Source organism: Oncorhynchus kisutch, linkage group LG2 (assembly GCF_002021735.2).
Source record: "Oncorhynchus kisutch isolate 150728-3 linkage group LG2, Okis_V2, whole genome shotgun sequence".
NCBI lineage: Eukaryota > Metazoa > Chordata > Actinopteri > Salmoniformes > Salmonidae > Oncorhynchus > Oncorhynchus kisutch.
The window spans coordinates 58,172,941-58,185,778 of NC_034175.2; the positions used below are offsets into that span (position 1 = coordinate 58,172,941).

At 43.9% G+C, this 12,838-nt stretch overlaps 1 protein-coding gene and 1 long non-coding RNA gene across 2 annotated transcripts; both read left to right on the plus strand.

Annotated features, from left to right (window-relative positions):
• Positions 1-2,576: 2,576 nt before the first annotated feature.
• On the plus strand, positions 2,577-4,283 carry LOC116355109 (uncharacterized). The gene is made up of 3 exons (XR_004204357.1): positions 2,577-2,776; positions 2,854-2,925; positions 3,165-4,283. It is a non-coding gene; the product is annotated as an uncharacterized LOC116355109 (long non-coding RNA).
• Positions 4,284-6,313: 2,030 nt separating this feature from the next.
• On the plus strand, positions 6,314-11,728 carry LOC109902989 (F-box only protein 47). Its single transcript, XM_020499664.2, has 11 exons — positions 6,314-6,467; positions 6,603-6,817; positions 7,015-7,191; positions 7,392-7,468; positions 9,372-9,449; positions 9,562-9,670; positions 9,747-9,920; positions 10,035-10,184; positions 10,640-10,782; positions 10,919-11,078; positions 11,173-11,728. Exons 2-11 carry the CDS (start codon positions 6,643-6,645, stop codon positions 11,268-11,270), a joined length of 1,341 nt encoding a protein of 446 aa, XP_020355253.2. The 5' UTR covers positions 6,314-6,467; positions 6,603-6,642; the 3' UTR covers positions 11,271-11,728.
• Positions 11,729-12,838: the final 1,110 nt, after the last annotated feature.

Sequence of the window (12,838 nt, forward strand, 5' to 3'; positions counted from 1 at the left end):
TAAGGCAAATGTACATCGCACGTTTACATGACATTACAAAAGTAAAGTCAGCACAAAAACATTCAGAAAATGTTGATGGAAGGGAAGGTTATTTTTTTTCGCGCGAGATGAGTATTTCGCGGCAGAGCTGTTCCCGGGAGCTGTTCCCGGAAGAGGGAGGGCATCATCACACTGCATGTTCCTCCTCCTCCTCACCAGTCAATATGGGGATCTGTCAACAACAAAAAGTAAGATGTATACAACAGATCAACATTAAAAATGTTTGATGACAGTGCAGTATCTAATCTTAGACTATTTCAAGAAGACAATAGCAGATAACGACAGTATTATAAATGATCATGCCTTAGCTGGTCATTACTGAGACGTGGTTAAGGAAGAATGTTTTGAATACTGTTGTTAACCTTTCTGGTTATAAGTTTTTTTCTGCAAAACAGTTCTTCCAAAGGTGGTGGAGTGGCAATCTTTACCAAGGATCACCTTCAGTGCTCGGTTGTCTCCAAGTCTGTCCCAAAACAATTTGATGTGCGGTTTTTAAGCATTAAACTTTCAAATAGCTCTTCGTTGACTGTTGCTGGGCACTATCGTCCTCCATCAGCATCGGCCTGTACCCTACCTGCCCAAAACGCTCTCCTGGCTCCTTACACTAAGTCTGAATTTGTCCTGCTAGGTGACCTAAACTGGGACATGCTTAAACTACCTGACCAAGTCCTAAAGCAATGGGACTCCCTAAATATTTCTCAGATTATAACCAATCCCACAAGGTATGACTCCAAACACCCAGAAAAGGCTACTCTCCTTGATGTTATCCTCACAAATAATACTGATAGGTATCAGTCTGGTGTTTTCAGTAATTACCTTAGTGAACACTGTTTTACAGCCTGTGTTCGTAATGGCTGCTCAGTGAAAGGACCTGTCCTGATTTGTCATAGACGCTTGCTAAAAAACTTTAATTTGGAATTCTGCCTTCATGAACTGGCCTCTGAAAACGGTATAGAATCAGCTTGATCCCCCTCTGTCGAAGATGCTTGGACCTTCTTTTTGGATATTTTCAGTGGTATTGTTAACAAACACGCCCCCATACAGAAAATAAGAATTAAAAACAGGTTCAGCTCCTGGTTCGACCGTGAACTTGCAGAGTTACTCCACCTCAAGAATTGCATTTGGCGAAAGGCTCGGCACACGCATACTCAGGCTAACTGGCTATCGTTCAGGCAAATGAGAAATAAGTGCACTCAAGCTATTGGGAAGGTCAAAGTTAGTTACTTTAAGGAGCAGTTCTGGAAAACGGTTAAAGACCTGGAGAATAAACCCTCCTCGTCACCGCTGCCTATGTCCCTTAATGTTGACGATGTGGTTGTTACTGATAAGAAGCACATGGCTGAGCTCTTTAATCACCACTTCATTAAGTCAGGATTCCTATTTGACTCAGCCATGCCTCCTTACCCATCCAACATTTCCTCATCTCCCACCCCTTCTAATGTGACTATCACCGATGCTTCTCCCTCTATTTCCCCTGCCTCGCTACAAAGTTTTTCCCTGCAGGCAGTCACTGAGTCCAAGGTGCTAAAGGAGCTCCTTAAACTTGACCCCCAAAAAACATCTGGGTGAGATGGTTTAGAGCCTTTCTTCTTTAAGGTTGCTGCCGCTATCATCGCCAAGCCTATCTCCAAACGTTTTAACCTGTCTCTCCTGCCTGGGGAGGTTTCATTGCTTGGAAGGCAGCCACAGTTCGTCCTTTATTTAATGGGGGATATCAAGCTTATCCTAACTGTTTCTATTTTGCCCTGTTTATCAGAAGTGTTGAAAAAACTTCTGGTTTCTGCTCAGGTTATGGATGTGTCACTGCAACCTTAAAGGTCCTCAATGATGTCATCATTGCCCTTGATTCTAAGCAATATAGCCCTTATGCACATTCCATGATCTAACGTTCTAAACACACTTCCTATCGGTGCGGTAATTTCCGGTCAGTTTAGTTGTTATCGACGATATAACGTTACTACCACTATGTCGCAGTTTTTTACTAGGTGTCTTCAGGCCTCAAATTAATATTAATGATGTACATCGAATTGTTAAAACAGCTTCAGAGACTCCAGCTAGCAAGAATGAAGAGGGGTTCGAGATGTATATAGGAAGCTACATAGACAACTATGAAGGTAAATACCAAGTCAGTGACAGATATAACGATAGCTAGTTACTTCGTAAAATTATGTAACGTTGACATAATCTACCTGAGAACGTGTGCATTTTAGTTAGCTTGGTTAAGTTATGCTTGCTAGCTATATTTGCTAGCTAAAAATAATTGTTATTCATGTCTTCTACACAGTATCTAACAAAGATACATTGACAGGGGAGATCACCGTGAGGGCTGTCTGTCACAGGTCCATGAGGAAGAGTGAAAAGCTGCCCAGCATGAGAGTAGGGAAGGTTATAGATAGATACTAGGGACCTTGTTTGGTAATTGTGTTATTGAGACACAATCTATTCCTGTATAGTTAAATGAGCCCCTAGTTAATAAGACTAGGCACTACTATGTTTATTGTTTATTATTTACTCACTTCAGTCACTTCACTTATCTTCACAGATGGTGTTAAAGCACTCCGTACCAGTGATAGTGGTCCAAAGCCACTGCTCCTGTGTTGCAGGAAGTGCTGTGTGCAATCATCTGGTAGCCCTTCTTTACCAGACTGCGCACCACTCTCAATGAAACATTCCTGCTGCAACACCAGTTCACAGCTGCACAGACACAGAACAGCATTGGCACGAGCCAAGGACACTTGTGAGTCCATCAATATCCATAAAAAAATGCACCTGAAAAGTATTCAGCCAATGTAACAGTAAATCCTTGTTAATTAGGGTGTTGAAGCCAGGTCCGGTTGGTGGGATAGAGTTCTGTCAACCTACTAACTCGTGTGCTGATGGAATAAGGTAAGTTGGAGGTTCCTAGAATGGAAACATTTTAGAAAACATTTTCTTGTATCCAGATGATAATGACAAATATTTGGGACAAAGACTGGGGGCAAATATATACATGTCATCTATAAATCTGTATATTTTAATTCATTTAAAAAAAACTTTCGGGCTTGTGCTGTTTCTGGAAAAGTTACATGAGTCTTTGTCATAGTAATCTCTCCAACCTGATGGTAAGGTTTTAAAATGTTTTGCAGAAGTTCTCTCTACAAAGCACTCAATGGATACATGCCTGACATGGACCTTCTCCGCGTCTCAGAACCGTATGGCAACTTTTCTCCACTTACTGCCCCTCTTGTGACAACAATGGAAATGTCATCTGACCTGCTCCTGGTTGAGTCTGCCTTTGGGCCAGTGTAAGCCGGCAGTGTTCTGTCCTATCAGCTTCCACAGCCAAAGACCCGTGAAATTGTGAAGATTGCCGATGTCACCCTGTTACTCATTGCGTAATTAAAGCCAATACAAGCTCCACACAAACTGATATTCACTACAACACAAATGATTGATACATGTCGTAGATAAACAAATTATTATTTTTCTGCTAGCAAATAAACACATGTACATTTACACTGGCTTTGCCCATGCTCTGGACCGGATCAGAGATGCCACAGTCCATAGGCAGCGCACCTTGTTCTTCATCCCCCTCAGTCGGAGCAGGAGGTTGCAGTCATCTTCCCCAAACACCAGGTCTCTTTTGAATGTGCCAGTTCCACGCGAAGACAGTAGGAACAACACCTCTTTTTAGGTATTGTCGCCCCCCAATTTCCCCCCAACAAAGTCACTTTCGACTAAATGTGTACTACACTCCTTTGTGTGTTTGGTGACAGCAAAGTTGTCATGACGTACTGCCACCAACCACCTTTATCTGAGCTCTACATCGACCGGGAAACGATGGAAGCTCACAATATCATTACATTTGGAAGAAACTAAACACAGAGGCACTGAACAATGTTCATTAGCACCTACTTCGCGGGGCTGTAATTTAAACATATCCATTGCGAACTATTTCAGTCAGAAATGCATCCGCGATAGCTAGTAAGCTAATGATAAAAACAATAGCAGAACTCGCTCCGGAAGTCATCAACCCGATCGGAAGTAATTTAGAACGTTGGAGGCTGTATAATGGATAGAGCCTATTGTGCTGCTATTTTTATTGATTTGGCCAAAGCTTTTGTTACGGTAGACCATTCCATTCTCGTGGGCCGGCTTAGGAGTATTGGTGTCGTTGAGGGGTCTTTGGCCTGGTTTGCTAACTACCTCTCTCAAAGAGTGCAGTGTATAAAGTCAGAAAATCTGCTGTCTCAGCCACTGCCTGTCACCAAGGAAGTACCCCAAGGCTCAATCCTAGGCCCCACGCTCTCTCAATTTACATCAACAACATAGCTCAGGCAGTAGGAAGCTCTCTCACCCATTTATATGCATATGATACAGTCTTATACTGAGCTGGCTCCTCCCCGGATTTTGTGTTAAATACTCTACAAAGCTTTCTTAGTGTCCAACAAGCTTTCTCTACCCTTAACCTTGTTCTGAACACCTCCAAAACAAAGGTCATGTGATTTGGTAAGAAGAATTCCTCTCTTCCCACAGGTGTTGTTACTACCTCTGAGGGTTTAGAGCTTGAAGTAGTCACCTTATACAAGTACTTGGGAGTATGGCAAGATGGTACACTGTCCTTCTCTCAGCACATATCAAAGCTGCAGGCTAAGGTTAAATCTAGACTTGGTTTCCTCTATCGTAATCGCTCCTCTTTCACCCCAGCTGTCAAACTAACCCTGATTCAGATTACCATCCTACCCATGCTAGATTACGGAGACATAAATGTATCAATTGGCAGGAAAGGGTGCTCTCAAGCAGATGTTTTTTACCATTCGGCCATCAGATTCATCACCAATGCTCCTTACAGGACACATCACTGCACTCTATACTCCTCTGTAAACGGGTCATCTCTGTATACCCATCGCAAGACCCACTGGTTGATGCTTATTTATAAAACCCTCTTAGGCCTCACACCCCCCTAACTGAGATATCTCCTGCAGCCCTCATTCTCCACATACAACACCCGTTCTGCCAGTCACATTCTGTTAAAGGTCCCCAAAGCCCACACATCCCCGGGTCGCTCCTTATTTCAGTTCATTGCAGCTAACGACTGGAACGAGCTGCAACAAACACTCAAACTGGACATTTTCATCTCAATCGCTTCATTCAAAGACTCAATCATGGACACTCTTACTTACAGTTGTGGCTGCTTTGTGTGATGTATTGTTGTCTCTACCTGATTGACCTTTGTGCTGTTGACTTTGCCCAATAATGTTTGTACCATGTTTTTTTTCCTGCTACCATGTTGTTGTCATGTTGTGTTTCTACCATGCTGTGTCACGTGTTGCTGCCTTGTTATGTTGTTGTCTTAGGTCTCTCTTTATGTAGTGTTGCGTCTCTCTTGTTGTGATGTGTGTTTTGTCCTATATTTATATTGTATTCATTTAAAAAAATATATAATAATCCCAGGCCCTGTCCCCGCAGGAGGCCTTTTGCCTTTTCATTGTAAATAAGAATTTGTTCTTAAATGACTTGCCTAGTTAAATACATTTTAAATAAATAAACATAAAGCTCTTATCATGGGACAACAGAGTAACACATAAGTACAGTACCTGATATACAGGAGATCCCATGTGGTGTGAGCTCATCCAAATCTGCTGGTTGCTCTTGATGGTCAGTGATACAGTCTGCCACTGTATTCTTAGTCCCATTCACTAAATTTGTGTCTAAGGACGCTATAGAAGACAGGCACACAAGGCTATATTCCCAATCTGGCTGTCATTCCTCCATACAGTAGCCTAGCAGTGGCTTTTCTAGCAGCCTAGTGCAGCCCATCCTGCCCTGTGTCAGTCTCTTTTATAGGATTATGTGTCCTGTGTATCTCCTCCAGAGGGAGATGCCATATAAGTACCGAGGAGTTAATAGCCTTAGGGGAAGCACAGTAATCCTCCATGCATTAGGGAGCTGTGCTGGGCCCATTAGCTGTGCTGGGCCACAACTCAAGGAAAGGCTAGAAACTATTGGGCCTCTGTCTGTAATTAGGTGTTTATTATCTGCTTCTAGGACAGCAAATATGACATTTATATTTGATTGATCATTGTAAGCACCTGTTGAATGCAGATAAGGCCAGATAAGGCAAATGTACATCGCACGTTTACATGACATTACAAAAGTAAAGTCAGCACAAAAACATTCAGAAAATGTTGATGGAAGGGAAGGTTATTTTTTTTCGCGCGAGATGAGTATTTCGCGGCAGAGCTGTTTCACTCGCGAGGGGTCGCCAAAAACAAGTCTGTCTGTAGTCCTACCTCAGCCTCAGGGAACGTTTCTTCTCAGCAGCTAGCTAGCCAAAATATTCACTTTATAGTCTATGATAAAAAAGAACAGTATAAGTCTGAAGACAGCTCACAAGTTTCCTCAGTGTATGCTATTGTTGGATTCGTTTTCGCATCCAAAAGCTAAAGGTAAAGCCAGGCAAATGACAGCTAACGTTAGCTAGTTACAGTAGTTCACTCTTAAAGTTGACTGCTGTCTTTGATGTTCTCTTTGGAAATGAATCAATTATTCTTGCCAAATGACCTTCAACCTTCAATTCCTAGTTTATCCTCGGGTCAATAGCGGCCGGACAGTTTTGTGGCGATGGCGGCAGTCACCAGAAGATTCACCATGACCCAGAAGTTCCACCGCCGACGGTCCCGTCGCCAGCCCTATCCGGTGAGAACCATCACGACCCGGAGTCAGGGCATGGCCAGTGGCTGCTTCTTCGAGAGGCTGCCTGCAGAGGTCTTTGACATGGTCCTGGACAGACTCTCTGGTAGGTCTAACTAGCTAACTGGTTTAAATACAATGAATGGAGGAAGGGAGAGATTGAAGGAACGGAAGGCTGGTAGGCCTGTCAATGGGTATGTTGATTGTCATTGACCTAATGAAGGTCTTTCCAGTCATGTCTTCTACTAGGCTAGCCAGCTGTGTGTGTGTGTGATATGACCCACATGCCTCTGTGTGTTGCAGTGCTTGAGATCAGTGTATTCAGCATGGTGTCCAAGGCCATCAGTCGCTACATTGTGAATCACATCTCTACTCAGACCTGGAGGAACAGAATGATCCTACAAAAGCTCCGGCACTGCTCCTCTCCCTCCTCTCCTCCCAAAGAGGACCCCGCCACCCTGGGACACTACAAAGCGCTGGGTAGGTAGTAGGTACAGCCTATAGGCGGGAATATGAAGTCAATCACAGCACTTTTCATAATACACTCTAGGCTACCTCAAGATAACTGTGTCTAGAAGTGCTTTTTAGTCATGTAAGTGTTATGTCTTTATTCATTCAGGGTTGACAAACAGATGTAGTCATGGTGTCACCTTGTTGTTTGTTTCTGCTTGTTGTCTCAGGGTTGTTGTTCAAGAGGTGTACCCTGTTGCTACCTACAAAGGACAGGTTGAAGTTTATATATAGCAAGTTCTCCCAGGTAAGACAGAGAAAGGTGAGGGAGATAGATAAGGTTATGGAAATGAATGATAAGGATATGTTGTTAAATTACTGTAGTAAAGCATGAGTTGTTACACATAAAAAATTAAAAAATAACCAGTTAATCATTATAACACAGGTTGTGAAATAAAATATTTTACCTAGTTACAGTTCACATGAGGAAATCAGTTTATTAAATAAAATAAATAAAAATCAAATCAAATGTTATTTGTCACATGCGCCGAATACAACAGGTGTAGACCTTACAATGAAATGCTTACTTACAAACCCTTAACCAACAATGCAGTTTTAAGAAAATACCCCCCAAAAAGTAAGTGATAAGAATAACAAATAATTAAAGAGCAGCAGTAAATAACAATAGCGGGGCTGTATACAGGGGGTACCGGCACAGAGTCAATGTGTGGGGGCACCGGTGTTGAGGTAATTGAGGTAGTATGTACATGTAGGTAGAGTTATTAAAGTGACTATGCATAGATAATAACAGAGAGTAGCAGCAGCGTAGACGGGGGGAGTCTTATGGCTTGGGGGTAGAAGCTGTTTAGAAGCCTCTTTGACCTAGACATGGCACTCCAGTACTGCTTGTCATGTGGTAGCAGAGAGAACAGTATATGAATAGGGTGGCTGGAGTCTTAGGGCCTTCCTCTGACACTGCCTGGTATATAGGTCCTGGATGGCAGGAAGTTTGACCATACGCACTACCGTCTGTAGTGCCTTGTGGTCGGAGGCCGAGCAGTTACAACCCGTCAGGATGCTCTCTGGTGTAGCTGTAAAAACATGCCAAATCTTTTCAGTCTCCTGTGGGGGAAAAGGTTATGTCGTGTCCTCTTCACGACTGTCTTGGTGTGCTTGGACAATGTTAGTTTGTTTGGTGATGTGGACGCCAAGGAACTTGAAGCTCTTAACCTGCTCCGCTATAGCTCCGTCGATGAGAATGGGGGCGTGCTCGGTCCTTCTTTTCCTGTATTCCACAGTCATCTCTTTTGTCTTGATCACGTTGAGGGAGAGGTTGTTCTCCTTGAACCACACGGTCAGTTCTCTGACCTCCTCCCTATAGGCTGTCTCATCGTTGTCGGTGATCAGGCCTACCACTGTTTTGTCATCTGCAAACTTAATGATGGTTTTGGAGTTGTGCCTGGCCATGCTGTCATGAGTGAACATGGAGTACAGGAGGGAACTGAGCACGCATCCCTGAGGGGCCCCCCGTGTCGAGGATCAGCGTGGCTGATGGGTTGTTTCCTACACTTCCACCTGGGGCCGGCCCGTCAGAAAGTCCAGGATTAGGCCCTAATCTATGGATTTCACATGACTGGGCAGTGGTGCAGCCATGGGTGGGCCTTGGAGGGCACAGACCCACCCACTGGGGAGCCATGGGTGGGCCTTGGAGGGCATAGGCCCACCCACTTGGCAGGCAGGTCCACCCACTGGTGACCCAGGCCCAGCCAATTAGAATGAGTTTTTCCCCACAAAATGGCTTTATTAAAGACAGAAATAGTCCTCACATTTTAAAGTAGCCTTTTATTGTCCCCAGCACAAGGCCTTTGAAAAATTTCTGGGATTTTTTATTTCAGCTCATGAAACATGGCACCAACACTTTACATGTTGCGTTTATATTTTTGTTCAGTGTTGTAAGGCCTACATACTGTAGATTAGTGCTTCAACCCTGTTGCTGGAGAGCTATCCTCCTGTAGTAGGTTTTCAATCCAACCACAGGTGTAACTAACCTGATTCAGCTAATCAACCAGCTAGTTATTAGAATCAGGTTTGCTAGATTATGGTGGGAACAAAAACCTACAGGACGGCAGCTCTCCAGGAACAGGGTTGGAGAGACCGGTTGTAGATGTCCATAGACTAACATAGACCGCTTGTCTCTCCCTGCCTCTCAGGTCCCGTGCTTCATGATGGAGCAGTGCACTGCCTCAACAGGCTGCCCTTTCTTCTCCAGCTATGGAGTTTTCTTGCAGGTGAGACCCTAAAGTAGTTTCAAAAGAAAAATACCTATGAAACACACAAGACAAATCTTTTCTGTCTCCTGAAAAAAAGATATGTAACAGATCATTGCTGTTTGACTGACAGACGTTGATTGCGGGCTGGGATGAGCTGGAGTGTCACCGGGTCTTCAACTTCCTGTGCGACTTCACAAACCTTCCCCGGAAGATCGAGTTGGTCGTTACTGGAAAGCCAGGTGGGTGTCTGTCCCTAATTCAGAGAGAGGGTGTGAGGAGGAAAGAGAGACAGTAATGTTTCCCCTCTGTGTCTAGGAGCATGTCAGCGGTTGGAGCTGCAGATCCGTGGGTTCTGTCGTCAGGTTCTGTTGGAGCCGTGGAGCAGCCGAAGAGACACTCTGTTCTGGCTCACCAGGATCCTCCAGTCCTGGCCCATGGTCTCACAGGCCAGGCTACTGTTCATACTCTATGGACCACGGCTGCCTGACGGTTAGTATGCAGTGAGTTTGTGCATGTGTGTACATCCTCCAACCTTGGCCCATGGTAGAGAGTGTGAGTGTGTGTGTGTGTTGTGTGTGTATTAACAGTCTGTATTTTTTCCAGGTTCTCTGGGCTGGCAGGAGCAGCTGGGTGCAGGAGTAGCCCAGTGTTCTCTGTGGGACTTGGCCAAGGCTGTGATCCTGCTCCACAGTGACCTGGAGGCTAGAGACTGGACCACTGACACCGTACTGGCCATACTGGAGGAACTCACAGGTACACACACTTTAACCTTTTAATGTAGTGGGCTAAATCACGGTCACACGGTGTGATTCTTGGTAGCCTTTGAAACAAAGTATTTACCTCACGCACATGGGCTTACAAAAAAGAAGACACCTGTACCATGTCAGATATAGAGCTGAGTTTGCATCCAAATATTACACTTTATATACATCACAGTAGACTGAAATATAACAAAACTGTTTGACATAGAAACACTGGATTTTCATTGTTTAAAAAATTATCTTTATTAATTATGAAATAAATAATATTTATTAATTATGAAATTATGAAAAATATTAATAACATTCCACCCGTGAGGCGAAAGAGGGCACTTTTCGTCGTTGACTGCACGAAAGGGCTACCATATCTTAACACACACACACACACACCTTTATTCAGGTGCACACAGCGTATTCGTTGTGCTCATCACATCTCTCTGGTCTCCCCAGTGCTCCCCCAGGCGTGGCATGTAGAGAGCGTGGCCAGGCTGTTGATCCTGTGTGGGAACAGTCTGTGTTACAGTATTCTGGCTAGCAAGGCTCTCAACGGACGCCTCTTTGAGATCTCACGACTCCTTGTCTACCTCATACTGGTCAGTACACATCTTTGTGTGTGAGAAGGATGGCTATTCAAATCAAATCAAATATACACATATTTACCAGATGTTATTGCGGGTGTAGCGAAATGCTTGTGTGTGTTATAGTTATGTTTATATGTGTGTATTGTAGGTGTGTGAGAAGGACGGCTACTGTATGAACTGGTCGGTGAGGATGGTGCAGCAGGTGTGCCAGGTGTTCTTGTCGCCGTCAGACAGGTGGTCATTCATCCAGAGCGTTGAGAACATGTTCTCAGAGGTTACCATGGAGATGTACGAGGTTGTCATGGCAGGTGAGGACATGGCAGGGCAAGTGGTTCACTATGTTTGGTCCCAGATAGCCATATGGTCTTTGTCTGTACTGTCAGTAATCTCCCTCTCTTTCAGGTAACCGTCATGAGGACATGGAGACCTTCCAGAGCCTCCTGAATGCCAACGCTCACTTCCACACTGAGATAGTCTACATGTTCCTCAAGAAGGCTTGAGGACAGAGAAAGGAGAGTGAGGGGCTGAAGAGATAAAGGGGTGAGGGGATAAGAGATAGAAGAAAAGGAGAGAGTAGGGACACTGTCAGGGAAATGATGATCTGAAGTTTTGTGTTTGAGCAGATAGAGGGATATAAAAGGAGTGAAGATAGCCCAAGACGATAGGGATAATTAAGGGTTTCTTCTCCCTTTGTCAACAGTATTCACATCATTACACTTTTATACTTTTGTTATACAGCTTATTTATACTTTTGTAAATGAACTGCTTTAAAATATTGGTATCCTGTAAAGGGAGTATTTCATTATATTTATAGATTTATTAACCTAAGTTTGCAACTATTTATTAGCATTTCATAAAGGTGTTCAACTTGTACAGTATAACGGTTATGATGCATTGATTGTACTTGATGCTTCTGTGTTGATGGAAGCTGAAACTCATCTGTTTTTGCATAAATTATTAAAATGGACTTTGGGGTCTACAGTGTTGATTCACTATTATCTCCTCTCACTATGTGAGATCAATGATCATAAAGATCCAGCAAATAGAAAGATAAATTGTCATCCACAGGAAGAGACTACAAATCAAGAAAATACCAAGCCGTTTGTTTTCATTTAAACATCCCAATATATAAGAATATATTTAGCACTGACTGGTGTAATAAACTCAGCAACAACAAAAAAACAGATATATTTTCAGGACCCTTTCTTTCAAAGGTAATTCGTAAAAAATCCAAATAACTTCACAGATCTTCATTGTAAAGGGTTTAAACACTGTTTTCCGTGCTTGTTCAATGACACATGAACAATTAATGAACATGCACCTGTGGAACGGTCGTTAAGACTAACAGCTTACAGACGGTAGGCAATTAAGGTCACAGTTATGAAAACTTGGGACACTAAAGAGGCCTTTCTACTTACTCTGAAAAACACCAAAAGAAAGATGCCCAGGGTCCCTGCTCATCTGTGTGAACGTGTCTTAGGCATGCTGCAGGAGGCATGAGGACTGCAGATATGGCCAGGGCAATAAATTGCAATGTCTGTACTGTGAGACACCTAAGACAGTGCTACAGGGAGGCAGGACGGACAGCTGATTATCCTCGCAGTGGCAGACCACGTGTAACAACACTTGCACAGGATCTGTACATCCGAACATCACACCTGCGGGACAGGTACAGGATGGCAACAACTGCCTGAGTTACACCAGGAACGCACATTCCCTCCATCAGTGCTCAGACTGTCCGCAATAGGCTGAGAGGCTGGACTAAGGTCCTCACCAGACATCACCGGCAACAACGTTGCCTATGGGCACAAACCTACCATCGCTGGACCAGACAGGACTGGCAAAAAGTGCTCTTCACTGACGAGTCGCGGTTTTGTCTCACCAGGGGTGATGGTCGGATTCACGTTTATCCTCGGAAGTAATGAGCGTTACACTGACGCCTGTACTCTCCAGTGGGATTGATTTGGAGGTGGAGGGTCCGTCATGGTCTGGGGCGGTGTGTCACAGCATCATCGGACTGAGCTTGTTGTCATTGCAGGCAATCTCAACACTGTGCGTTACAGGGAAG